The sequence below is a fragment of the Chelonoidis abingdonii genome, chromosome 23 (assembly GCF_003597395.2).
Source record: "Chelonoidis abingdonii isolate Lonesome George chromosome 23, CheloAbing_2.0, whole genome shotgun sequence".
In the NCBI taxonomy this organism is placed as follows: Eukaryota; Metazoa; Chordata; order Testudines; family Testudinidae; genus Chelonoidis; species Chelonoidis abingdonii.
In genome coordinates, this window is record NC_133791.1 from 17,148,678 (window position 1) to 17,175,030 (window position 26,353).

The window sequence follows — 26,353 nt, forward strand, 5'->3', positions numbered from 1 at the left end:
TCTAATGGCTTACATTTCTAAATGAAAAGTCATTTCAAACTAGAGAACTGGAATTTTTTGGGTGGAGAACATCTGGACATTTTTTAAAAAACTTTTTTCGTTGTCGTTTTTCAAGGCAGGAAATGTGTCAAACCCAGCGTTGTTTTGTGAACACGTCAGGGTTTCAGAAAATGGGCATTTTTTTAACAACAAAAAATAGAAAAAAATCTCAGCCAGCAATATTCCTGCCTTTGCAGGGGGGTTAATTTAATCTTGTGTTTTCTATTTTTAAGGGAGCTGCAGGGCCAAGTAGTTGAGAAATGGAGTCTGGGGGGTTCTGTTCCCAGTTTTTCCCTCACTTTCGATGGGACCACAGACAGATCGCTCCCACTTTCTGTGCCTCAGTTCTCCCATCTGTAAAATGGGGGTGGTATCCAGTTTGTAAAGTACTTGCACTGTTATAGTGCAGTGGATCTTGAAGATCTGGGAATGGTCTTCACTTTCTTACTGCCGTGTAGGGCTGCTAGTCAGTGGACTGCCATCCTCTGACCATAAAATGGAGGAGCAGAGGCTGCAATAGTGCAAGCTCCTCCATGTCGCTCTGCCAGCAGGGCCTAGGAGAAGTGACTGGGAGGGATGCCTCTAGGCACGGAGGAGCGCTCCAGGACGGAAAGAGGAATTCCATTTGTCCTTGGCCTCTTTGCTCTCACTGCCAAACGCTGAGCGCCAAAGCTGACTTAGATCCGCCATTCTTTGGGACAGGGTTAGATGGTGGTTTGGTTCAGTTTGTCCAGCACCTTGCACAATGGGGGTCTGGGCCGTGGTGCGGGCTCCTAAGTGCTACCACGATACAACTCATCAGTAAGAGTGTATTCGGGTGACAGTCTCTGGGGCAAGGTGCATGCTGCACTGCCAGCCCAGCCCGGGTGGAGCCACTCGCTGTTTCCAGGCCTGAGCTCAGGCTGGACCCAGGCCTCAAAGCCATCTTACCACATCCCTACTGCGCTACACACACTGCCTCACTCAGCTCTGCGACATGTCCCGCGTCCATGCTGCAAAGTGACAGGGCTTGGCCCTGAGTCTCAGTAGGACTCAGACGCTCACCCGCAGCCGGGGCTGGGACCTGAGCCTCGAGCGGCTCCTGGCCCGAGCTGGACCGAGATCTGTGTGGATAGAAGGGGAATTTGGGCCCAAAGCTAGGGTTTATGGCGCAGTGTAGACGTATCTTAATTGACCGGAGCGGGACTGTGGATGAATTATAATAGGGCCTTTACTAGGTGCCTACTAGTCCGCTGAGGCCTGGGCTAAAACCACCAGTGTGGTGTTCCGACTGAAAAGCCAGTGATGGGGAATTACTCCTGACTACCACTGTCCTGGGCTGCGTTGGCACCGATGGGAGAGCTCTGCAGCCCATTCCCAATCCCTTGAGCCTCTGGTGTTAGTATTGCAGAAGTGCCTGAGAGCCCCCAATCCTGGATCCAGCCCCTCTCTTCTTTCCTTGACCTCACAGCCGCCAGGGTTTGAGGAGTTTAAAAAAATAATCCTGCAGTTGGGGCAGTAACCTCCATTTATCTTTTCCCTTTAAAGGAAGCAGGGCTGAGAATGCACTGGGTGTAGCATTAGGACCCAGTGGTGCAATCATGTTGGAGGTAGGAGCTACTTGTCCCATTTTGGAGCTTTTAGACCAGACAGAAGAGATCAAGGCATTTGGAAAGGACCGAACCGGCACATAGATCCCAAACTGGTAAGAAAATGAGAAGTGGCCAGAGGACCTGTTGGGATAGGCAGAGCAATTCTTACAGGTTTCCTTTGATTTGGGGAGCTGAACACTTCCCACCTGGAGATGCGACATCTTTGGGGTATACTTGGAGGGACGATGGGAGGTAGGATTTTAGTGTCTAGTTAGCTCAAAGTGAGGAAATGCAGAATTTCTTGGCTGAATAGAGGAGGGGGGGGAAATCCCCTTAATTGCATTTTTTCTTCTTGCCAAATGTGTTTGTGTTTCTCCAGCCCAAGGTGAAGCTCAGCTCTGGAAAGCAATTCTCTGGGCTTTAAGAAAAAAGCAGTTGTTCTGAGCGACCAAAGTTTGATTGGAAAAAAGAGGGGGGGGGGGGGATATTTTTAAAATCTAGAACTAGACAATTGTAGAATTACAGATGTTTAGCCAAGAAATAAATCTCAAAATATCCTAACTTTTGAAAGAAGCTCAATTTTTTTCCCTCCCTGGAAACTAACTGTACAAAAGATTGTTAATGTCTCCCCCCTACCCCCAAAAAAGTGTGTGCGGGGTGGGGGAAATTAAGCCCACTTCAGTGAGTTTTACCTTTGGTCAGTAGCCAAAAAAACCTTGAAACCTCTCTCTCTTTGTTCTCTCCCTCTGGCAGCTGGATTGCTGTGTAAAAAGGTGGGGGGAGGGGGAAGGCCTTTTGGAAGGTGGGGTTTAACTGAATGAAAGAGGGCGACTGTGTTGTTCTTTCTCTGAGATTGATTGATTGTTCCCAGATGTGCCTTACAAAAACATCTGGTTACTTGGAGCACAGGGCAGAAAGGAAAGTTCCTCCATAAACTTGAGCAGACTTTCCCACTTCCAGCTCAGTGCATGCAAGAGCCACATCTTTCATAGCAAAACAACTGTGCCTGGGTGTGGGGGTAGATTTAATGGGGTTCTTCCGCTAGGTGAGTGTGGTGGGGGAGAGGGGTATTTCTTGGTGCCTGTTGACCGGTGATGTTCCATTGATCTGCTCCGATTGAGGCACTGGCATACATATGGCTAGTGCCCATTTCTTGGGACCCTTCTGCCACTCACTGTTCGTGGGGAGCAGTGGGCATGCCCAACGTGCATGGAGCAGCATGCCCCAGGTGAGCTTCCCAAGGGGGCGCAGGAGCTGTCAGCTGAAAGGATGAATTGGGGACTCGAGGTGGGGGCAGAGGGAGCTAAAGTGCGGCTTTGTGGACAGTCTGCACTGGGACATTTTCCAGACTGAGTGATTTCAGTAACTTGCCAAGTGGAGACCGGCCCCAGCAGCTCGTGGAGATGAGGAAAAGCTGTGACGTTAACTAACCAGTGGTGGCCGCCGTGACCAGTCTAAAGGCGCAAAGGGCCGTCCTTTGTAATAGCCCTTTGTGTCAGTAAACAGATCGTGCAGCCCAGGGACCAACCATGGAGCAGTATTGTTTATTTTTGGCCAGCAATGCCTTAGGGCCCCATTGTGCCAGGTGGTGGACAGACCCCGATAAGAAACAGTCCCAGCCCTGAAGAGCTTAGAGTAGAAACAGACAAGACAAAGGGTGGGGAGAGGAAACAGGCACAGGGAGGTCAGGTGACTTGCCCAAGGTCACACAGCAGTTCAGCGGCAAAGCTGGGAATGGACTCCCCTGGCTCATGCTACCTCTCCTAGGCAGGAGCTCTGAATTCTGACTCCATTCCAGTTCGTCGCCGATCTTGGATGGTAGGGATGAAAGTAGAACTAGCAGAGTTGATCCGTGCTTGCTGCATGGGGAAGCGCATTGAGATAAATGCTGGCTTTTGACACGCGTCTGACGAAGTGGGTATTCACCCACGAAAGCTCATGCTCCAATACGTCTGTTAGTCTATAAGGTGCCACGGGACTCTTTGTGGCTTTTGAGGTGTAAGTGAATCTCAAAGAATTGATTGGAAAAAGCTGACCTGAGCAGGCGTTGTCACCCGCTGTTTAAGGATACGAATGTTCAGATGAAAGACGTGAGCTCTGCCTGCGTCCGCAATCTCCGTCGCGCACACAGCCACCCCACCTGAGACTGATCGATCCCCGGGTGAGCAGTCTTGGCCGAGAGGCTAAGGCCTGAATGGGCCCTGGAGCCTGTACTTCCCTCTCCCTCCTCGCTGTGCTTTACTCGCAGTGTGGCTAGAGGGCTTGGTGTGTGGGGTTGCCATTCTCCCCATCCTCTATGCCCACCACACTCGCGCATGCTAACAACCCAGCGAATTAACGTATTTCAACCCCGTAACTTAAAGAAAAAAATAGAATAACGTGACTTTCGAAGTCTGGCGAATACCAATAACTGGGGCCTGGATCCGATCAGTCGGGGGCCCCTCCAGGCCTGTGTGAATGGGCCCAGTTCTGCCACCGCCTTGTGACAAGTCCGAGTCCAGCAGGGTGGAACAGAAGCACTGCGCAGCTCAGGACCATGCAACCAGGCTCGAGATCCAGGGAGGCAGAAGTCAGAGGTGGGAGTTAGATGCCCCCTCCTGGATCCAACCATACGAGCGGTTGGATTCTGGGGTAGAGGAGATACAAGTGCAGTGCTGGACAAGTGCCAGACTTGAGCCATGTTAAAAGCAACGATGAGTCCACGTGATTCTCTCGTCGCGGCAGGTTGGGCTAAAGGACTGGGCTACGGGAGTCCCAGTGCCTCTTGGGATGCCAAAGGAAGGGGTGCTGGGTCTATCTGGCAGTGGTGGAGAGCTGGGCAGGGAGCCAGCCCCATTTTCCTTCTGAGCACCCCCAGTTCCAGCAGCTGAATTCCAACATACCACGCATGTGGGCTGACAACAGGGTCTTCTTTCTCCTCACCTCACTCGCTGGAGAAGACGGGATTGACCTTTTCCCTTCCCATGTGGACTCTGAATCTGTTCCCCTCTCCTTTATAGCCCCGGCGGAGTGGGAACTGGCTTGAAACCAGACTCCTCAAGCTTCAGATGCAGCCCATGGGGGAAGGGTTTTTTTGAAACAGTGACCGGCTCCAGCGGGTCCCCCCTCCTGTGGACATTTCCACCCCCCTTTACCTAAGACAGTTACCCTTTCCTGTGATGCAGCCCATGTGCCTGTTCTCTGGGCTGCCAGCTCTGGTATCCGTGTGCATGTGCAGAGATGTGTCGCATCCCAGGTGCAGAAGGCTCAGCCCCAGTGTGGTGACTCTGGGCTCTTCAAGTCACGGCGTCCTCGTTGGTTGTAGACGTCAACGGGCGACAAAAGCTAAGCTCCGAGATGCTGCAGGACCCGTGCTCCAGCGACAGTGCGGCGGCACTGCTGCATAGCCAGGGCACGGGCATTTTATCCACCAGCGAGTGCTTTTGTGACATGGTGGTAAAAACCTGCGCAGGTGTCCTTCCCGTGGCCAGCACCAGTGCCTCTGCCATTGCTAGAACGTGGGCAGTAATCTTTCCTAGTGTCAATAAGGCCTGAAGGAGCAAGGATTGGCCAACTGAGGGCTTCAAAGACTAGCACTAAAACCGTGGAGCTGGTCCACCACTGGCTGGAGTGGTGTGTTGCCTGTTGGGCAGGCTGCTGTCCCGCTGGGCTAGCTGAACCTTCTGTGTGAACCCCATGTTAAGAGGCAAATGAACCTCATTCACTCTAGTCTCTGTATGATCTTGGGCAACTCTTTTCCCTGGACTGTGCCTCAGTTTCCCCATCTGTACAATGGGGACCATTATCCTTGCCTATCTCACAGGGGCCTTTGTAAGAGTTTGGGTCTGTAAAGTGGTTGGAGCCGTTCAGACACAAGAGGCAGGAAAAGAGTTAAGTGTTTTATTAGGGACGGGCAAGCTCATTTGGCCTGATTTCAAAGGCACTGGAACGTGGTGGGCTTAGAAGTTTCAACTTGGATTTATTGGCTTCATGTGCCACTCAGCGTCGAGACTGAGACAAGAAAGGGAGGAGGGACAGTGTCATTGGGAGGGGTGAGAACAGAGCCTACAGACACAGGCAAGTCACCCAGCTGTGCCAGCTGAGCCTTAGGATGATGGGCTTGGCCCTAGCCAACGGCGCAGGCTGCCGGACCTGGAGCTAGGCCAGTGGTTCTCAACCCATTGTGGGCTGCATCCGATACTACCTGTATAGCTCCGAGGCTGTCACGTGGGCCACAGCTGTGTGCTGGTTGTGCCCGTGGGTTGAGAAACACCGAGCTAGAGAAACAGTGAATTTAAATTGTGAACAGGGCATGGAAAGTACCCAGGGCTTCCAGAACAAGACAAAAGGGTTTGCAAAATCTAAGTGGCTTTGTCAGCCCCAAAACCCCCAGTGACTAGATGTTGGAGGATTTTATAGGCCTTGCTGTTCGTTCACCAGTGATGCACAAGTTGCAAAATACCCCTTGACACGAGGAGCATATATGGTCCAGGGGAGGAGCAGTCGAACGCTGTCTGTTTCACCCCAGGGAGGGAGAAATCTTGCAGTAAGCTTTCAGCAATGTTGTGCATTTCACTGCCCGCCGCGGGGGCTGCAGGTTAGGATTGTGAGATGTGGAGACAAAGCGGTGGGAGGGCCTACGACTGGAATAGCAGGAGGTGCTGGATATCTGGATTGAGGTGTATTGGCAACGCTGTGGGTGGAGGAGGGCAGGACTGGAGTGCCGGGGGAAGTGGGAAGTTGCAGGACAGGATTGAGGTACATGGGCAAACTGGAGGGGGAAAGAGGCAAGAGTGGACCAGCAGGAGGTGCTGGGGCGGGGGGAGGACTGAGGGACTTCTGCAGCACCTTCTGCCTTTCCACGGTTACCTACAATTAACCATCAGGTGTTTCTCTCTTAAATGCAATTCTCAAATCTCGCTTCCCAAAACTATCACGGCATTGCTTGTGCTTTGAGGGGATCCTGGCGTGACTCTCCAAAGCAAACTGCTCCTGGGGAGGGACACACAGACCCTTCCAAAGAATCCTTCGCAAATGAGCTCACGTCTCTGCAAACCACTGAAAGCCAAGCACGTGCAAATACCGAAAAACCCAGTGCCCAGACCGTCCTGCCTTGGGGCAATGGCCTCACTCCCAGCCTCCCCTTTGCTCAGACTGGGTCTCCCAGCACCCAAAGAGGAACCTAGTTTGCATGTTGAAAAGTGCTTTTCTGGATCATTGACCTCATTCCTTTTCAAGCTGATTGCATTAAGGGGGTGTTTGGCCCTGGATTAATTGATTGGAGGCTGGGGAGGGGGGGAGAAGAGCCATCTGCATGGGCTGAAATGGTCTCCTTTGATGCTCTGCGCACCCACGCAGAGTTCTGCAGCATTTCTTCAAAGAGGGAGAAATACCAGGAAATGTTCCTAAAGAACGAAGCGTGTTATGTCCAGGCCTGTTTAAGGACACTTTGCCCAGAGCATCGAGCAAATATTTCCTTTCCAGTGAAGGACCTTGGGGTGGCTAAAGTAGGGGGCAGGGAACATTCCAAGGAAAACAGGCATGGTCAGAGCGGGGAGAAAGAGACAAGAAATTCTCCCCCTGTTGCTCAGGAGAGCAAGTCTCTATTCATGCATGGAGAAATCAAAGGACGCTGGAAAAGAGCTGCTGGATGCAGTAGAAGTGGGACGGTCAACCTGTACGCTGGCCCCTTAAATAGGAGGCTTTTGACCACAGTCTGTGCTAATTGCGCGCGCACACACGCACGCACACACACACACACACACACACACACACTCTCTCTCTCTCTCTCTCTCTCACACACACACACACACACACACACACACACACACACACCCTCTCTCTCTCTCTCTCTCTCTCTCTCTGCTATTTCTTAAAGGGACACACACCAAAGCAGTGATCTATGCCAGCGTATCCCACTCCCTTGCCGTGTGATTTGCTGTCCCTGCAGCTCCCATTCTGCAAACACCCACACCGCACTTGACTCAGACAGTGGCTACTCCCAGGGGTTAAATTAAGCGTGTAGGCAAGTGCGTGGGGGAGCTGGGCCTTTGTTTTCAGGGTGGGGTGTTGTGCAGAGGCCCTGTAAGCGTCCGCTGTTGGGGTTTCGCCCTCCCCGGGACGGCTGGGAGATAGGCCACCTCACTACACGAGTCAGATGCGTTGGTGACTTAGCCGGGTGGGTCAGGACACAGCCAGGAGCTCAGGTCCTCAGGCAGGGGCTGAGCAAACAGTTCAGTAAGGTAAGCGCAGAGTCTGAGTGCAGGGGCGAGGGGGAGACGGCCACCCGTGAGTGGGGTGGCAGGTGGGACGCAGGCCCGCCCACTCCTCTGCGTCCCAGCCTGGGGTCCTAACAGCGGCAGGCAGCCCGCTGCTGTGTCAGTGGGGATCCTGGCCGCAACATACTGACATGGGTTCTGGGTGTGCTGCAGCCAGACTAGGGTCGGCTGCCCCCGGGATACTTCCGTATTCCCCCTCAGACCCTACCTGGGTCCTGGCGTTGGCCTCTGGGGGGTCCAGGAGCATAGGTTCATCGGGGCAGGGGTCGGGCGGCAGCTCTGGCAGCTCCTCCCGGTAGTGGACGCCGGCAACAGTCCAAGCGCTGGATAAGCTATCGCAACTGAATCGTTGCAAGAGAAGCTGGTAAACACGTGGACAAAACACACAGGAAAGGCAAAGGGAGAAAAAAGACGACGTGTTTTTTCTGTTGGCACATTACCACCCCCTTGTCCCCCCTCCCTTTACAAGCTGCACCAGCAAGTGTTTTGGCTGGCAGCTGTGCAACGTGCAGGGTGTATTCGTGTCCAAGGAAGAGCTCTGTGCAGCACAAAAGCTTGTCTTTCACCAGCAGAAGTTGGTCAATAAAAGATGTGACCTCCTCCCACCTTGTCTCTCTAATATCCTGGGACCAACACGGCTACATCATCACTGCGCACAACACTTAAACTGAGCCACCGTCTGCTCTCGTCAGTACTGAGGTGCGAGTTCTCCAGCAAAGCCACCGCCCCCCCAGGCTGCTGCAAGAAAGAGGCAGTGTCCTGCCGTCTGCATGAACCCACTGCCCCAGCAGGACGCCAGGGGCGCGCTACGCTGCCAGAGTTGCTTTGTCAGGTGACCCATCACCGCGAGGTCCCTGCCGCTTGTAGCCATGGAAGATTCCACAGCACCGTTTCTGTTTGTTTGTTTATAACCTTTTCAAATGAGTATTTGCAGAGCCGTCTAAAACCAAGAAATTGCATGGGGGCTGCCCATTAATAATACCCAGTAATTATCTAGCACTCTTCATCTGGAGGTCTCAAAGCACTTTACGAAAGAATTGTTCCTTTTTAACAAATGGGGAAACTGAGGCTCAAGGACCACGGAATGCAACCCAGGCCACTTTTTAAAAAACAAACACACACACACACCCAATTCATGTCATTACATTGATCTGGACTCCAAAGTGAAAGCCACTTAAGCTACAGTGTATTTAATGAATCGGTGTGAATTATGCCAGCAATCCTTTCTTTATAGAATCTCATGTCCAAGACTGATTTCTCCAACCTGGGATCCGCTCAGTTAGTAACTAAACAAAAACAAAACTAGTGGCTTCAACTTTCAGAGCCCAGGTCCACAGACTTGGGAGCGGTGGGCTGGCACTACAATTCTAAAAATAGCCACGTAGACGGTCTGGCTCCAGCTGGTGCTCGGGCTCTGAAGCCTGGAAAGCGGGAGAGGTGTCAGAGCCCCAGCCCAAGCCAAAATGTCTACATGGCCATGAACCCAAGTCTGTAGACAGAGGCTCTAAGACTCACTGCCACATGGTTTTTTGCTGTGCAGACGTATCCTAACACACCTTGGCTTTCAGTTCTCCATGGGCAAAAACCAGGCTACGTCTTTGGTTTTGTGCCCAAATCTGAAGTTGTTTTGGTGTATTTGTTTGTCCTGCAAGGAATTCAGAGCATCCATAGTTGGTCTTGGCTTCTCAAATTTTATTGGAGAGCTTGTTTGTTGTAGGGCTTTGGAGCGGAGCTGGAGCTGGAACGCGGAGGAGCTCCGGAGCAGTGGAGCTGCAGGTTTTTGCCGGGAGGTGGAGCGGAGCCGGAGCACAGCTCCATAGCCCTGGTGGGAAACATTCACTTCATTGCTAGAGCGTTCTGTACAGATATTGTAATACTGGTAGGTAGTTTAACATGCTGCAGTACTGGGGACCCTTCAGGAAATTTTTCAAAAAAACCCCAACTTTCTGGCAAAAGTCAAATATCCAACTAAGTTATTTCTCTTATATCGGGATTTCTCCTTGGGCATTGGGGAATGACCCCATAGCAAGCACTGCTTAGCCACTGCTTCATGGGAACTTTGGTTTGGTGCTCTCTTGCCTCCATTTTATTCTATGGGTCAGACTCCATCTCCCATGATACACCACTGTCGCTCTACTTGTTGAGCCGTATCATAGCAGATGTAGCCGGAGCCTGCCTGTAGAGGAGAATGAGGCCATGAGCTGCCTAAACACCAGATCCCAGAAGGCACCGCAGCAGCATTCCTGCATCAAATTTTTTTTTGCAGCAGGAAGCAGACACTTTTCACGAAAAAAACGTCTTTAATCTATGCCCCAATTTTCCATTAAATAGTTTCCACCAGACCTTGTGCTGCTGCACTCTATCGCACAGCCATGACGTTCCACCCCAGAGGTGGCTGCATTTCAGTGGGAGGGGAAGAGAATGCTGAAGCATGTAGTTAGTCAAGCGCAGCTAATGAACGTGTGAGGACTATGATTATATAGTTAACATTTTTAAGCAATTCCCTGCATGTTGAGAGAGGAGAACAGGACTTTAAGATGAACGTTGGGAAGCCAGGAAGCGATTCAGCACAGTTGCGTGTCAGTGCTGACCATCGCTTGAGGTTTTGGATTGAGTCAGAGAGAGTCTTTGGAGGCAACCCAAGATGCACCCAGGGGTACTGCTTTGTTCTGCCTTCCTTTGAGGCTGGTGCTAGCTGCAGTCACTTCTCTGACTGCCCTCCACATGGGGCACCATCCGTGATGCCCCCAGCTGCATCCCCTTTGGACGTTTCCTGGCTTCGGATGATCCTGGTGTTAAAAACAGTGAAAAAACAAACAGCTGCGTAAAGTCAGGCTAAGCATTCACTGCTAAGCATTCACAACCCAGTCACGTTTTCCCCATGTGATGGGTGGGGGGTTGATGTTGTCTGGGCTGGCATAGATCAAGCGAAATCACATTCTCGCCACTTGTACAATGTTTTCCTGAACCAGAGTGGCTGAGATGAGATCCTTGCAGATGAGTTTGTTCCGCTCCAAGATCAGGTCGCCATCCCACTCCTTGCCTCTCCCGGGGAGGCGGAGGAGGAAGATGGAGTGAGGTTGCCTGCATTGGCTTGGATTGAAAGCCATTAAGAAAGCCATTGGAAGACTTTCCATTGCACGTGAACTTGGGGAGGGGGGCGTGAAAGGCTGGAACGAAAGGTGGTTTTGTGGGTAATGCACTGGACTGGGACTGTGGAGATCTGGGTCCAGTTCCTCCCTGTATGTCCTTGGGTAAGTCATCTCATCTCTCTGTGCTTCAGCGCCTCATCTCTGCAGTGGGAATCATAATCCTCCTACCTTTTCTGGCTTGGATGGAAATTCACTGGGGCAAGGACTCGCTCTTGCTGGGTGTATGTAGCGCCCTGAGCACAATGGGACTCTGATCTCAGCTAGAGCCTCTTAGGAGTAGCAGGAAGTGAACAGTGCTGGATTGACAGGACTGACAGGATAGAGATCACACGTTGGCAGGAGTACAGGCTTTCTCCAGGTCCCTGCTCTGTCAGTGTGCCTCCATCCATCCCCAGAGGGACCCTCCCGAGGGGTCGGGAGAGAATTCAGTCTCCAATGGTCCTTCACCTTGCTGCTGAAGCGGCTGGTAGGAGACGGAGAAGTGCGTGCCTGTCCCCACGGTGGTGGCTTTGTGATATAGACACCAGTCCTGCTAGGAGCTGGACTGAGATCCCCCCCGAACCCTGCGCTGGGGTAAGGATGAGCTGTTGACTCTGATGCTGCTCACAACAAACTGTATCAGAGATCCCAGATCCTCGTCTCTCCAATCCAGCATCCACAATGGGCTGCTGGAGATGATTAGCTTGGTTCCCCCGCAGTGCTGTGACTCAGATAGATGGGGAAGAAGGGGGTTCTCGCTCACCTCCCCACAGCAGGACACGCCTGGGGAGATGTTAAGATCCGCAGGCCACTTGGCTGAGTGTCAGCCAGCTGTTCTCCCTGTGTGGATACATTAAGAACAAGGAGAGTACATGCTTATGTCAAGTGACCTTTGGAAAATGAGCCCAGCATGTGTTCTCACTTAGCCGTGCTGGGCTTGCCCTCCAGAAACTTCCATCGCCCCAGTGGAAAGAGGCTGCCTGTGTGGATTTTAATTGGGAGCAGCCAGCATTCCGCACTGGGGTTACCAGTGTGCACAGGCGGCTGAGTGCTCCAAGGAGAGTGGCCGATGGCATTGCCTGTTTCTTGCTGGAGAACTTGGGTTCAAATCCAGCCCCAGTCACTTGTGCAAGGAGTTTGGCACCAGCACTTCTTGGCACGCTTTGGATACGGTATTGCACGGTTCCCTCTGCCTGGCAGCCTCTGTTCTTCAGGCCCTGTGAAGGGGAAGCTAGGGTATTGCAGGCCAGAGCTGAGTGCATTGTTGGATGGGGAGCTTGGGCCTGGATTACTATGAGTGTTGCAAAGCAAGAGTGTGGGGCAGTGGCAGAAATATGCTTAGGACCCAAGATGTGGATGGTGGATGGGTGGGATTTTGGGTTTTTTGCAAGTCAAGAACAGTCCCTCCCAACAGTCCTGGGTAGGGTTACCAACCCTCCCGGTTTCACCGGGAGTCTCCCAGAATCCGGCCCTATCTCCCAGAGGCTACTGAAGCCAAACTGGGAGATTTTAGGTGGTTAAAAGTCCAGTGGGGCTAAGGCAGGCTCCCTGCCCCTGGCGCCACGCAACTCCCAGAAGCAGCCAGCATGCCCCTCTGGCTCCTAGTTGTAGGGGCAGCCATGGGGATTCTGTGTGCTGCCCCCGATTCTGTGTGCTGCCCCCACCCCAAGTGCCAGCTCCTCAGCTCCCATTGGCCAGGAGCTACAGGGGTAGTGCTCGCAGGCGGGGGCAGCACGCACATCCCCGTGGCAGCCCCCCCACTAGGAACCAGTGTGATATGCTGACGACTTCCTGGGAGCCACCTGAGGTAAGCGTCACCCAGAGCCCACACCCCTCACCCCCTCCTGCACCCAAACTCCCTCCCAGAGCTTGCACCCAAACCCCAAGCTCAGCCCAGAGCCCGCACCTCCTGCCCCAGTCCAGTGAAAGTGAGTGAGGGTGGGGGAGAGCAAGCAACGGAGGGAGGGTGGATGGAGGGAGTGGGGCAAGGCCTTGGAGAATGTGCGTGGCAAGGATGTTTGGGTTTGTATGATTAGACAGTTGGCAACTTTAGTCCTGGGTTTGACCCCCAAAACCCCTGGTTGAAAGGCAGTTTACCGAGGGTCCCCAAACTGAGCAGGATACGGACCTAGTCCACCCCTCTGTCTCCATCTCTAGAGAGTCAGAAAGGCCAGACCTGAGTGGCGTCCAGCTTTAGCCATTCGAAATGTCGGGAGGGATGAGAAAAGGTGCAGAGGTAGACACGTGCGTTCATGTGGGGGGAAGATTCCAGACTGCTAGCAGATGGGGCGATACAAATCAGAATTGAAGTATGTTGGCTGGTCAGTGATAGGTGCTGTCTGCAGTGTGGTCTCAGAGCAACGAAATGCACCACTTTCACCTACATGCCTTCTAAAAAAGAAATGGTGAAATATCATCAGTTAGCTCTTGCGGCGCCCCTGTCATCTGGTCTCTAATGCTTTACAAAGGAAGGTCGGTAACATTAGCCTCACTTTACTGACAGGGAAACTGAGGCATGGGGGTTGTCCAAGGTCATGCAACACATCAGCATCACAGCTGGAAACAGAACCTGTCTCTTGGCTCCCAGCCCGGCACCCTAGACATCTAGCACCAGGCACTGGGGACTCTCCTGGTAGAACTGTAGTTTGTGCAATTCTATGGGTGCTAGATCTCTCTTGTCGGAGAAGTGCTTTCCGATGAGGCTTTCTGCCATGTGTGCGGAGGACGTGCTCTGCTTCCATCAGGAAAGGAAGGAATGCTGCATGTTGCAGCAATCCACCAGCATCAGTGGCCTTGGGTGGGGGCTTGGGCCCATTTAGGACAGCATGGAAGACACCTTTAAAAAATAAGCTGGTCTTGGCAGGGACGCACACGGAGGGGCTGCTGATGGATTCCTGGTTGGGAGGGAAGGGATGGTCTTGTGGTTAAGGGGTGGGGGGAGTCAGGACACATGGGTTCCAGTCTCTACTCTGACGTACTGTGGGGCCTTAGCTAGGTCGCTTAAATTTTCCAAGCCTCGGTGTCTCTGTGGTGGGAGGATGATCCTCAAAGGGGGGAAGTTCAGGCCTCAATGTTTTGTCAAGTGGCCTTGAGACCCATGGCTGGAAGATGGCATAGAAATGGCAGGTGTTCAAAAGTGCTAATTCTCCATGTTTCTATGCGGGAGAGCTTAGAGCTAGGTGTGCAGGAGCCGCTAATGGGTCCGACCTGGCCAGCCAGCGACCCACAGTAATTCCATCCCCATTGGCCTGGGAAACGACTAGTGAAGCATCAGCAAGGGGAGGGTGTAGACTGCCCCTCTGGGATCTCGGCAGGATCCCCAGAAGGCACCTAGGGATTGTCCCTGTAGTGACACAGTTGGGACGACGTCCAAAGCCTCCTGCTAATCCCTTCTCCCGTCTTCTTTTCCAGACTTCCCAAAGCTCATCCAACTACCTCCTCCGCTGCTTCGCTCCTCCCCGCTGCCCCCCGTGACCATGAGAGCCCTCTGTCTCATCCTGCTGTGTCTTCCAGGTGAGTGCAAGGCATCCCAGCCCTGAGCCTGCTGGCCTGAGCAGGCCAGCATGGCATGCGCGTACCTGGGGGGAAAGTGACCTGGTAGAGTCACTTTTAGAGATCCACCCACCTGGTCAGTGATGAACCAAACCTGGGGGGCACAGTCCCTCCCCCACAGAGCCTCTGATCTAAGCAGAAGAATGACATCGTTCAGGTGTACGATGCACTGACCGACCAGCTCTCCAAGTGCAGCAGAGTTTTCATCTTCTGAAGCTCAGACTCAGACGCCTCTCCCGGATTGGCAGTCATTGCTGGGCCCCCCGGAAGAGGGGCGGGGATGGGGGGGAGTGTTCCGAAGCGATTCGAAGGGGAGAGGGAGTTTGAACCCTTTCGGGGAATGTGGCAGAAGGCAGAAAGCCAAGAGCAGGGGGAGGGTCCAGGAGAAGGGGCTAGACCGTATCCATCCACGGGGCTTCAGGAGTGAATAGAGGGGAAAAAAGGAACCGAGGACAGGACAGCCTAGTGGCTACAATGGTGGATTGGCCTTAACAGGCCTCGGTTCAATTCCCTGCTCTGTCACAGATTCCCTGTTCGTCCCTTAGACTCTCTGGGCCTCAGTTTCCCTACCTGTGAAATTTGACGGCAGCCCTTCCCTACTCTCCGGCAGTGCTGTGGGAGCTGGCCGGTGCTTTGAGATCTAGGGACACTAGGTCCAATGGAACAGCAGATTATTGCATCGTTAATGACATTTTATTCCTCCTGTTGGCATGGGGGGTGGGGCGCCAGGGAGACGGCATCACTGTTGATTGGTGGTTTAGGTGGGCAGTTAACGAGGCTGTAGGATGTCTGTCCCCAGAGCCGGGCAGGAGGACGGCAGCAGCTCTATGAGGTTAGAATGCATGGCTCCGGCCTGGGCGGCGAAGAGGCTGCTGGTCCTAACTAGGGTTTCCAACTTTCTATTTGCAGAAAACCAAACACCTTTGCCCCACCCCTTCCACCAAGGCCCCCCCCCCTCACTCCTGCCCCCCCTCCCTCCATCACTCGCTCTCCCCCAATCTCGCTCACTCATATTCATTTTCACCAGGCTGGGACTGGGGGTTGGGGTGCAAGAGAGGGCTCTGGGCTGGGGCGGAGGGGGCTCCAGGCTGGGACGGAGGGGTTTGCAGTGCAGGAGGGGGCTCAGGGCTGGGGCCGAGGGGTTGAGGTGCAGGAAGGGGCTCTGGGCTGGGGCCAAGGGGTTGGGGTGTCAGAGGGGGCACGGGGTGTGGGCTCCGGGAGGGGGTTTGGAGTGCAGGCTCAGTGGCACTTACGTCAGGCGGCTCCTGGAAGCGATGACATGTCCCTCTGCCTCCTAAGTGGCAGGGGGCTCTGCACCCCTGCCCACAGGTGCCGCCTCCGCAGCTCGCATTAGTCATGGTTCCCAGCCAATGGGAACTGCGGAGCCAGTGCTTGCGCAGAGCCCCTACGGCCCCCATGCACCTAGGAGCCAGAAGGACATGCCGGCAGCTTCTCGGGAGCCAGACAGGGAGCTTGCCTGCCCCGCTGCAGGCGGCCAACTGGACTTTTAATGAACCCATCAGTGGTGCTGACCGGAGCCGCCAGGGTCCCTTTTTGACCAGGTATTCTGGTCGAAAACCAGATGCCTGGCAGCCCTAGTCCTAGCCCCTCCAAGGCTTGGCATGACCGAAGACAGTGGTACAAGAGGGGAATCCTGCGTTCTGCACGAGCAGTCGTTCAAAGTGGAGAGGGGGGGAGGCGGGAAGGAAGAGGGTGTTGAGGATCCAGAAGAATTAGTTAGAAGCTCCCAGTGCTGGCAAAGGCCCCGATGAAAAGGAGCAGAGTCACCAGGGAGGCTGGAGAAAAACTGCTGTGCGCAGAGGGTAACCAACGTGGAAAACGTTACCGGGCGGGGCCGAGAGAGACCAGAGCTGGCGAGCAGGCCCGCAGCATGTGGCATAAGAACCACGCAGCAGCCTGGCGCTCAGTCCAACTCCAATTCCAGGAGCTTCCTTGAGATTTTCATCTGGCTGCCCACTGCCAGGCCATGCCCAGCTGATGCCCCTGAGGCCAGGGCTGACTAGCCCAGGCAGAGGCAGCGCCGGTGGGGAGAAGGAGGTAGCCTGGCTGCCTGACAGCTACTATCTGGGAGGGAGACAGCGGATTGGGGCTCTCCCAGGGCTGCTGAGGGTGTGTGGGGGGCGGGGGGGATTGAACTTTCAGACACCTGGATGTTGGCTTGTGGGGGCAGCTTTTTTGTGCTGTATCTGCCCATTAGTCACGGGACAAGTAGTGGGAGCGGTATGGGGGGGAGGGGGGCAGTTCTGAAAGGGTCGAATACTTTGATCACTCAATAAACGACCATGATTTCTCTCTCTCTCTGCATGTGTTCTCAGCAGTGCTCCTGGCCCAGGGACAGTACGATCTCGAAGGACCTCCTTATCTTGACCAGCTGCAGTATTCCCAGTACGATCCTCAGTTAGGTGAGTGGTCCTGGTGGCTTCACGTATATAATCTCTCCCCGCTCCATCCCTCCACACACTCGCCTGCTCTTTGTGTCTCGGTGAGACGGCTTCACCGCCGAACAGATCTTGCCACCTGGGAGGGTTTTGTCCTGATGTTCAGTCTGAATGAACCCTTTTTGAATTTCATTCCAGTTTGTCCCACGCCAACCCTTTCCTCTCCCTCCCTAATATTTACACCTTTCAGGTCCTTAGAGAGAGCTCCTTCCAGCCCTGGTCCAATGCCCATCCACAGATGTCGCTCCATTAAACTTCCCCCTAAACCAGTCCCTGGTAATATCTGATGTGCTTCACTGAACTCTTCTGATTTATAGGATCGTAGGAATGGAAGGGACCTCCCTGGGTCATCTCAGTGCAGGCGACTGGACTGGGCAGGATTTGTCACCATCTCCCTGGTAACAAGGTGCCCAGAGACAAACAGAAGCACCTCTGATTCTATGTTCCAGGATGCTGTTGCCTTTAAACTGTATTAAATGTTTCTCACTGTCGCTTCGCCCAACAAACTCACAATTGATATGCTGCCCACGATCACCCCTAGCTGATAGGGAAGGTTGGACAACTAAGGTTTCTACTTCCCCTGTTCAGAGTAGCTCACGAGATTTCAGGGAAATGATTATTGCAATATAGCAACTGAACTCTGCCAGGCTGCTTCCAAGAAATGTATTCAGTGGCCATGAATCTTGATCAGTCTAAGATTTGTTAAAAGTTTATATATGTTGCCTCCCAGTTCTGCAACGGTTGCTGAATGAAACAGAACGTGTTTTATAGCCCAATGCGCTTTACAACACGCTGGTGTTAGTGGTACATTGAAAGCCCAGGCAAAGGCAGCAGCTGTTATGCCTTCAGTGACTGCTCTCTCTCAGCCAGGGTCGTTCAGATGTTACTGCACGGTAGTGTCATCCAGGCCGCTGGGATTATCATTTAGTCTGATCTGAAAAAAAATAATTATTGGGATTTTACATTCCCCCTGGAGAGTCGCTGGAAATGGGCAGAAGAGACTAATGGCCAAGATTTTCAAAAATGACTAGTGATTTGGGGGAGGGGGCCCAGCTTGAAACATCTTTCAGAAAGTGCTGGACACCTGACCTCTGAAAACTAGGCCTCTGTATGGTGTCTTGATCGTTCCGCTAGTCGCTTTAGAACATTTTGACCTACTATCTCGTCTCTCAAACCACACTGCGGGGAGGAGGGGGAGTTTATGCCCGATTTTTTCCCAGAGCTGCTGATTACTTCTCTCTCCCGTTGACTTGGGCGATCAGCAACTCGGAGCAGACTTGTAAACCCTAGGGTGGATTGCCTGTAAAATGCAACCACCTGGAATTCCGTTGCCCTTGGGATCAGGAAATCGGTCAGTATCCCAGGCGAGATGCAGCCAGCGCTGAGCTGACAGGGCGAGACAGGTTTTGTGCAGAACAAGAGCAGTTTTTCTTCTTCCACACGCTGTAGTGGTCTTTGCTATTCCTAAAGTGAGACCTTTCTCTGTGCTTCGTTTTTTTTTTTTTTTAGACAATCAAGATTACTATGACTATCAAGGTAAGCGCTTTCTCTGTGGAGCCCTCATCTGCTCTTCTGAGCCGCCCGGGTTGCTGCAGCTGGCCGGCGCTAGCTGGAGTGGAACTAACGTGCCGCAGAGGCTGCATGATTGTGCTTTGCTGGGAACAGGAATTTTGCTGGGATCTTGCAGGGAAGGTCTAGCCCTGCGGGGTTTATGATGCAGTGTTGCCCCAGTTACTATTGACATGTCATTGACATGTCACTGGGGGATTAAGGAAGAAACAGAGAAGGATCCAAACTGCAAAACGAGGCTCCCGGGGAAAATGACTAATGAAACAAGGTTCCTGGGGAGGGAGAGTGCTGGGGTCTCTGGCCCTGTTTGGCGGGAGGGGGTGTGTGCCCGATTAGTCTGAGCTGAACATGCTTGTTCTCCATTGCAGATGTCACCCAGAGCTCTCCCGAAGAGCAGTTCCAGTACCAGTCCCAGCAACAGACCCAGCAGGAGATCATCCCAGCGCCAACCTCAGGTGCGGTGTGGAGCCAGTGCAGTCCTACTGTAGCCAGTATGTCTGCTGCTGTCCACTAGCCAAGGAGCTGATGAAATGTGGAACAGAGGACAAACAGTGTCCTGAGTGGGTGGCACCTATCCCAGAGAGGGAGGATTGCCTAGTGGTTAGTGCACTGGCCTGGAACGTGCCAAACCTGTGTGCTCTGCCACAGTCTACCTGTGTGGCCCTGGGCAAGTCCCTTGGTTTCTCAGGGCCTTGGTTCTCTATCTGCACAAGGGGGATAATGGCCCGCCCTGCCTTGATGGGGCATGGTGAGGATCAATACATCCGAGCTGGTGAAGCGCTCAGACACTGGAACAACAGGGGGCCCTGTATGTACCTTAGATAGCCAGGAGCATGAGTTGTACCAGTTTGCAGCCCATTCCCAGCCTGGTGCTGTTTTCTCAACTCCACCTATTGTCTTTCCCCTCCAGATTTTCCGGAGACCGAACCCACAGAACCTGGACCTCTTGGTAAGACCCGCAGCCCATTGTTCTCCGAATCGTAGGGTGACTCCGGGAACTGCAGCTGCCTGAAGTCAGCATTAAGCGGGAGGAAGGACCCGCAGGAGGCACGGCTGGAAAGTTTAAAGGAGGTGGAAAAAGCTGCTCACTCGAGCTCTGGTTTTCCCCCCTCCACCCTGAGCACGCAGGCAGGACAACCTGGGGTGGAATGTGAAGGAGACACCACAGCTGGGAGGCGGGGGTGTAAGCTCTCTCCAGCTGGCAGGGGCTGCCTGGTGGATTTCTAGTTTTGATGACGTTTCGCTTACAGGAAATGCTTTAAATTGAGCAGAGGGTTAATGAGGCCACCCTGGTACCTGCTAATCCTTCAGATCACCATTGCGAGCATATCGTCTGAGGTCTGCCCGCAGCGTAAGAAACCCCTATCTCCTTCCACTCATCAGCCAATCTGCCTTTGATAAGGGAGTCTGAGAGAGAACCTGCCATTAACAAGCAGGGTAGTAGGTGGGACAGAGCGTTCTCTCCTTGGACCAGATCCTGCAGCCTTCCCTTCTGGGAGCAGCCCTGCTGAATCCAGCGGCGCTTCTCCCAGAATTGCAGGACCAGCCCTTCCAGCTGATGCGCTCGGTGACACTTGTTATTTTTTTAAACTGATGTCAGAGAGTAGCTTAAATACCCTGCGCTGCGCACCCCTCCTCCTTGGGGAGAAAATGTTCAAACCCCCAAGAAAGCACAAAGTCTCCCTTGATTTCCCCCGGCATGGATAGATTTCCAAGCCATGGTGCCGGTGGAGCCCTGGAGGCTACGAACGAACCTTGTTACATTTAGCAGCATTTTTCTGGCTTTCACTCCAGTGCACCTGTTTGACTTTCACTTTATTTGTTCCGTAATCCTGCTTTCTCCCTCTCCCCGTCACACTCAGCTTCGGGACCACTGGGGCTGGTCTCCTCCGCCTTCTCCCTAAACTCTGCCTGCGATGCTGTCTGCCGTCCCTGCCCCAGAGTTAGACACAAACCAGCGGAGTTTGCAAAGCCCCGTGGAGTTTCCTTCTCTTGCAGGTTCTAGCCGGCTGCGAGCTGATTACTGCTCTGTCTTGGGGTTAGGAATCGGATCTGTATGCGTAAGGGGAACAGTCACTGGCAGAACTAATGAGGGTGGGGAGCAACAGCCCCCCCAGTGGCCTCTAGGTGCACTTTTGGGGGCCTTGCAGTCACCGAGCAGTGGCCACTCCTGTCCTGCCAGGCTGCACCCAGTTCCTCACTCGGGGTATTGTACGTGGTGTCTGGGGTCCCATGGCGCTGTGACCCCATGAACCACTTTGCAATGCCACTCACTCCAATTTGGCACGGCCACCCTGTCCGTCATGACACCCGTATGGCACTGCAACCCCATGAGCCAGCTTGTAAAGCCTGGCATGGAGAGCTGGGCCCAGGACAGGAGCCCACACTGCTGAGTGAGTGTGGGGCAGGCTTGCTCTGTGGCCCGCCACCAGTGACTCATCACTCAGGTTGCCCCCATCTGGCTCCGCCACTGGGAGCATTGAGCTGCTGGGGGTGGACACGTTACTGAGAGCAGTTGGGGTTAGAAGTCGGCCGTCTCCCGGTGGCGTGTTGTGAGGCCGCTGCATGTGCAGCTGGCTAACCGACCGGCATTGCAGGGTGTGGGGTGGAGGGACAGCGCAGGCCAGCACTAGCAATCCTGCCAAGCATGCAGAGACCGGGTGCTCTGCTCTGCTCCAAGCTAAACACAGATCGGCTGCTCGCAGCACAACGCTCCCACGCTGGCACAGTGTCATGAAATCACATTTTTCCTGCTTCCTCTCCCCCTCCTCCTCTCAAAGGGAAAATCGAGATCACCTTCCAGATGGGACCTACTCCCCATGGCGCTTGCCAGCAGGCTGAACTAAAGGAGGCGGAGAACTCCCAAGCCCTGCCTAGGGAGGCCAGCTTTCCAGGAACTGCTGGATGCCTCCCCCCGCAGGCTGCTGGCAGCACCCGAGGTGTTAGCCGCCTGGCTCCTGCCAAGTGCTGACTACCCCTCCAGCCCCTGTAATTCAGGGCCCTTGCAAGATGTGGCTTTTAGCTTGTTCATTCTTGACAGCAGGGGCTTTATTTGTGAAGCCCCACCCATGTGAGCAGCCCTGTATCAGCACCTGCCCTCTCACCATTGAGATACTAGCTGCGGGCACACCCCTCCCCCCCCCCGGGGCACTTTGCCATGCCAGTAGCAGGGTTTGCAAGCTAAGCAAGGCTCCGGCACTCACGCAGTTGAGGGGAAGTCCCCTCTGATGGCTGGGTCAATGCCCCAGCATTCTGCAGAGGGTGCCCTTGTGCTTTGGAGGTGTCCTGTAAGCTGAGGTTCTGGCCACTGTGCTCATTAAAGAACTTACCACCCAAGGAAAGGCGTTAACTCAGCTGGCCAGCTCCAGTAACTAAATTCTCCTTCCCTGAAGTCCTTCCCCCCCCCCCCCCAATCCAGTTTTCATGGGAGATAAAGTTCTTCACTTTCTGCCCTAAGCTGTGGAGCTATTTAAACAGTTGTGCTGCTCCCCCCTAGAAGTGGCTGCATTTCACTGCTCCTTAAAACAATTCCCGGGCACGTGGGTACAGTCGTTCGGGATCCAACGGGATGAAAAGTGCAATAGAGAGAGGACATTCCTACTCCATCTCCACTCTGCTTGTGTGGCACTTCATAAACTCGGGGAACCAGGAGGTCCGAGTAGTGCTGGCGTGGGCCTGGCGTGGCACTCCCACTGAAATGGTGACTGGACCCACGGAAGATCGCCCCCCTCCCCCCAGCCCTCCACTGCCCCAGATTGGTCAGAACTCCTGTTGGGCTCATGCTGCAGAACCAGCAGCCAGTGCAGAATAAACAGGAGAGGCTGCTCTTCAGGGAGGGGTTAAGGGACCCCAAGGGCTCTTAAATGAAATTATGGGTCCCTGTTAAACATTCAGCGCTACTTCTCAGCTTCCCCCCAAGCCAAGCACGGCCCATTTGCACCAATGCCAGAGCAACAGCAGCTGCACTAGAGTTTGGCTGATGTCCGCGGCCAGTTTAACGTGCCCGTGCTTCGTCCCCAGTGCATGTGTTCTCTCATTGGGCAGATTGCCGGGAGGAGCAGTATCCCTGCACTAGGCTCTACTCAGTCCACAAGCCCTGCAAGCAGTGCCTGAATGAGATCTGCTTCTACAGGTAAGCAGCAGGCAGGGCTGCACCTGCATGACCAAGATGACCCAGTTTTGCATTTAAAACAAAAAGTTCTGTCTGGGCTGCACTGAGTTCACAGTGACGTGAACCGTGTTTGAGATGCCCCTGTGCACCGAGTGAATGTGACCTACGTGTGGGCAGTGGCTTGTGACAACTGTCCTCACTAGCCAATGAACCGGAGCTTATCGCTTGAGTGGCCCCATTCATGAGCCCATGTCCACATACACACAACCCACTGATGGTAACACACGTGTGCATGGAGGGGGGGCAGACCTTGAGTGAGCCTCCCCTGACAGTCATGAGCTAGTAGGGACATAGCTAACGCCATGAGGTAACCAAGCGCCTTTGCACGGGGCCCCCAGAGCCCTGGCCCTGTGGCTTGTGTTAGAGGGGAGGAGTTCTGCCCCATGTCGCTGCTCACAGCTGCTGGCAGCAGCAACACCTCTGCACACGTGATTAAAAAGAGCCCTTGGCTGTGGTATTTCATCCCCCTGAACAATGTACCCAATTGGACAGTGACAATACAGGTCACTTTGCACAAGCACGGGCAGGGTACAAAGAGCCCTTCCCCCATTCACCACGTCCAGGGCTCCATCCATCAGGGGGTCTCAGGCCTTGCGTTCTGGTCTCCCTTTCAGCCTTCGACGGGTGTACGTTATTAACAAGGAAATCTGTGTCCGTACTGTGTGCGCCCACGAAGAGCTGCTCCGAGGTAAGGAAGTGATGCGCTGGGAGCCCCTGGGGCTGAGCTGCATGGCTTGGTCTCTGGAGGACCCTGGGAGGGGACATTGCAGCGGGAGGCTGGCTGAATGGCAGCTCTCCAAAAAGTGGGGGGGGGGGGAGAGGCTTGGCTCACACCTGGTGGGGACCCTACACTTGGGCAGTGGGAACGAATCACTCCAGAGGAGAGGCCGATGGGGCGGGGTGGGTGGAACAGGAATAAAAACAGATCTTCAGCTGTAGAAACTTTCTGGAGTTCTGCGTTTCAGTTTTGACACAACCCTGAAACTTGGTGCTCCATTCCCCCAACCTCTGCCCTGTTCCTTCATGGTTCTTCACCTCCCCTCCACAGCTGACCTGTGCCACGACAAGTTCTCCAAATGCGGCGTGCTGGCAACCAGTGGCCTCTGCCAGACCATGGCTACCTCCTGCGCCAGAAGCTGCGGCGGCTGCTAAGGCTGGACGGCGGATGCCACAGCAGACGCACAGGCCACCATTCTGCTGTCTCCAGGCCAGGCCCAGCCGACCCAGAGGAACATTCTCTCCCCGGAGCTACTTTCCGTCTGCCCCGGTAGAATAACATTGTCATTGTGCTCATGAAATCAATGGTGCTAAGGAAACATGGTGCATGAAACAGCATAGACGTCCATTTTGTGCACATAATATAGGGATTTTTATGGGGGGGTTTATTACTTTTTATGATATTGGAAGAGTCACCGGCAGGGGCTGGGCTGAGCCAGTGCAGTCTGATTGGACTCAGCTGGCGCAGGCCAGCCCAGCCGGGCTGCTGGCTCAATTTATATGTAGAGAAGAAGAGTAAGGAGTTGTCTGAATTTCTGGTTTCTCCCTCTACTTCCTCCCACCCACCCTTTTGGTGCTTTCTTAGACCGTTGCTCTTGTTTCGCCTTCCTCCTCCTCCAACTTTCCAGTGGATTTGGTGAATGCTGCTTAATTCCTTCATTTGGACCAGGGTGCAGTTCGAAGCTCGTGCTGGCCCAAGGGTCTATTTTTTGGGGGCCCATCTAGCCCCCAAGTTGTGCCAGGCATGTTCAACTCTGTAGCTTGCCACAATGCTGCAGGAGTTGGGCTCCACCTGCTGCGCCCCCCCACCCCACTCTGCCTGATGCCCCAGTCTCCTTGTGAACGCGCCAAGGGGCTCAATGGCAGCTTGGTATATGCCCCAATTCATCTCTGCTCAAGTGTTAGGAGAGCACCGCTTGTTACCTGCCCCACTGCGACTGCAGTGAGGGAACCAGTGGCTCAGCTGAAGATGTCTGAGCTGGGTATGTTCTGCACTAGAGGCAGCCCGGGGTGTATTTTAGCACCTGGCAGTTTCATCTTTGGGTACTGCTGCAGAGATGGGAGAAGCCCGTTCTCAGTGCAGGGACCTGGGATCCCACTGGGGAGATGACAGGCTAGAGAGGTCAGCTGCCAGCGCAAATAACTTCTGCCCACTGCAGCCAACCTTCAGAAACTCAGGCCCTGGAGCGCCAGCTGAACTGGGATGATGCTGGTGCCTGCTCCCACCTGGTCCAGGCCATTCCTTTCTTGGAAACAAAATGCCTCTTTTGAGGTAGACGCTGCACAGGTGGGTGTGTGGAGGCCACTTGTATTATCTCCCTCTGTGCTTTGTCAAAGTCAGCCCTTTTCAGCGGCGGAGTTTAACCTTTTCCCTGTGCTCTTGCTCTTTCATCTCTCTGCTTCCTCAGATGGGTGCTAGCTCACCCATACCACTCCTGGCCAAGTCCAACCACCTGCAGGGAAGCTTTGCGGTCTCCTGAAAAATCACTGGCCGTCTCTGCATCACCAAGCCAGGCATCTGTCACTCTTGCAGCTCCATACCTGACCCAACTGGGGCTGCCCTCACCTCCTGCCCTTCGAGCCAGGTATTTAGGGTTAGCAGGCTCAGCATTTCTGTGCGTAAATGATTTAGGAACCTAAATCTCATTGACAAAGAGATTTAGGCTCCTAAATAGCAATGCTGAGTGCAGCAACCGCTAAATAGCTTGTTAAAAAAACGGGGCCACTGATGGAAATCTCACCCTGACTGCATGTGGTGAACTTTCCAGTACCCCTGGCTCCCAGGGCTTAGAGTGGCCCCAAAGCGCTGCATTCCCCTCGGCTGGTCTGGTTTGCTTGCATTCACTGTAGCTTTGTACGGATAATTTCTTCTTCTTTTTTTTTTTTTTTGTACAAATGTTTAAAAAAAATAAACACCCCGAAAAAGTCACGTGTGGCTGCACTGAGCCTCACGGCTTGAGCTGGGGGAGGAACGGCTAGGGCTTGGCAGTGGCTTGGGCAGCATAGCAGCAATGCGGAGCAGTTGTCCCACCACCTGCTCTGCTACGAAAATACTTTGCACTATGCCAGTGTGGCTTCCGCAAATCCCCCCAGCTCAGAGCATCCTGTGAACGTTGTCTCGGCGCCAAATGCTGGAGTCCTGGTCAGGCGAAGGGATTAGCCTAGTGCTTTCTGCTGCAGCTCCCCCTTTCCTCTTCCAACCTTTCAGTTTAACTCCAGTAGAACCTCAGAGATACGGACGGGCTAGTCAACCGGACACCACATGAAACTGGAACTAACCAATCAGGCAGCAGCAGGGACAAAAAAAAAAGCAAATCCTGTGCCTGTGCACCTCAAAGGCAGGCGCATCTGGGCTACCTGTCCCAACTCCTTCACTCCTATGCACAAGGCAGTCACTTACAGCAAGGCCCCCTGGGCTGCCAGCCCAAGGCAGCTGGAGTCAGAGCAGGAGCAAGGCTGGGGTCTAGGCCATTTTCACACACCCCTTCCCTGGCTGGGAAGGGCTCAGCTGCTAGAGCTGGAGCCTGAACTCTGCTTTGGTTTAAGTTATGAACAGTTCAGAATCATGGACAACCTCTATTCGGAGTTTCTACCATATGCTTCAGTC

At 53.8% G+C, this 26,353-nt stretch overlaps 1 protein-coding gene across 1 annotated transcript; it reads left to right on the forward strand.

The window, feature by feature from the left end:
* The first annotated feature begins 340 nt into the window (after positions 1–340).
* On the forward strand, positions 341–25,618 carry MFAP2 (microfibril associated protein 2). The gene is made up of 10 exons (XM_032787573.2): positions 341–425; positions 1,567–1,723; positions 14,410–14,511; positions 16,887–16,973; positions 18,519–18,545; positions 18,947–19,033; positions 19,489–19,527; positions 22,623–22,710; positions 23,364–23,437; positions 23,798–25,618. Exons 3-10 carry the CDS (start codon positions 14,475–14,477, stop codon positions 23,899–23,901), a joined length of 543 nt encoding a protein of 180 aa, XP_032643464.1. The 5' UTR covers positions 341–425; positions 1,567–1,723; positions 14,410–14,474; the 3' UTR covers positions 23,902–25,618.
* The last annotated feature ends 735 nt before the right edge of the window (positions 25,619–26,353 follow it).

What these genes read in the sequence shown, in the direction of transcription:
- MFAP2 (XM_032787573.2), top strand. Translation starts at nt 14,475, where the DNA reads ATGAGAGCCCTCTGTCTCATCCTGCTGTGTCTTCCAG. An exon ending in CCAGTACGATCCTCAGTTAG is followed by an intron (nt 16,974 to 18,518) that starts GTGAGTGGTCCT and finishes TTTTTTTTTTAG; the next exon opens with ACAATCAAGATTACTATGAC. An exon ending in CACAGAACCTGGACCTCTTG is followed by an intron (nt 19,528 to 22,622) that starts GTAAGACCCGCA and finishes CTCATTGGGCAG; the next exon opens with ATTGCCGGGAGGAGCAGTAT.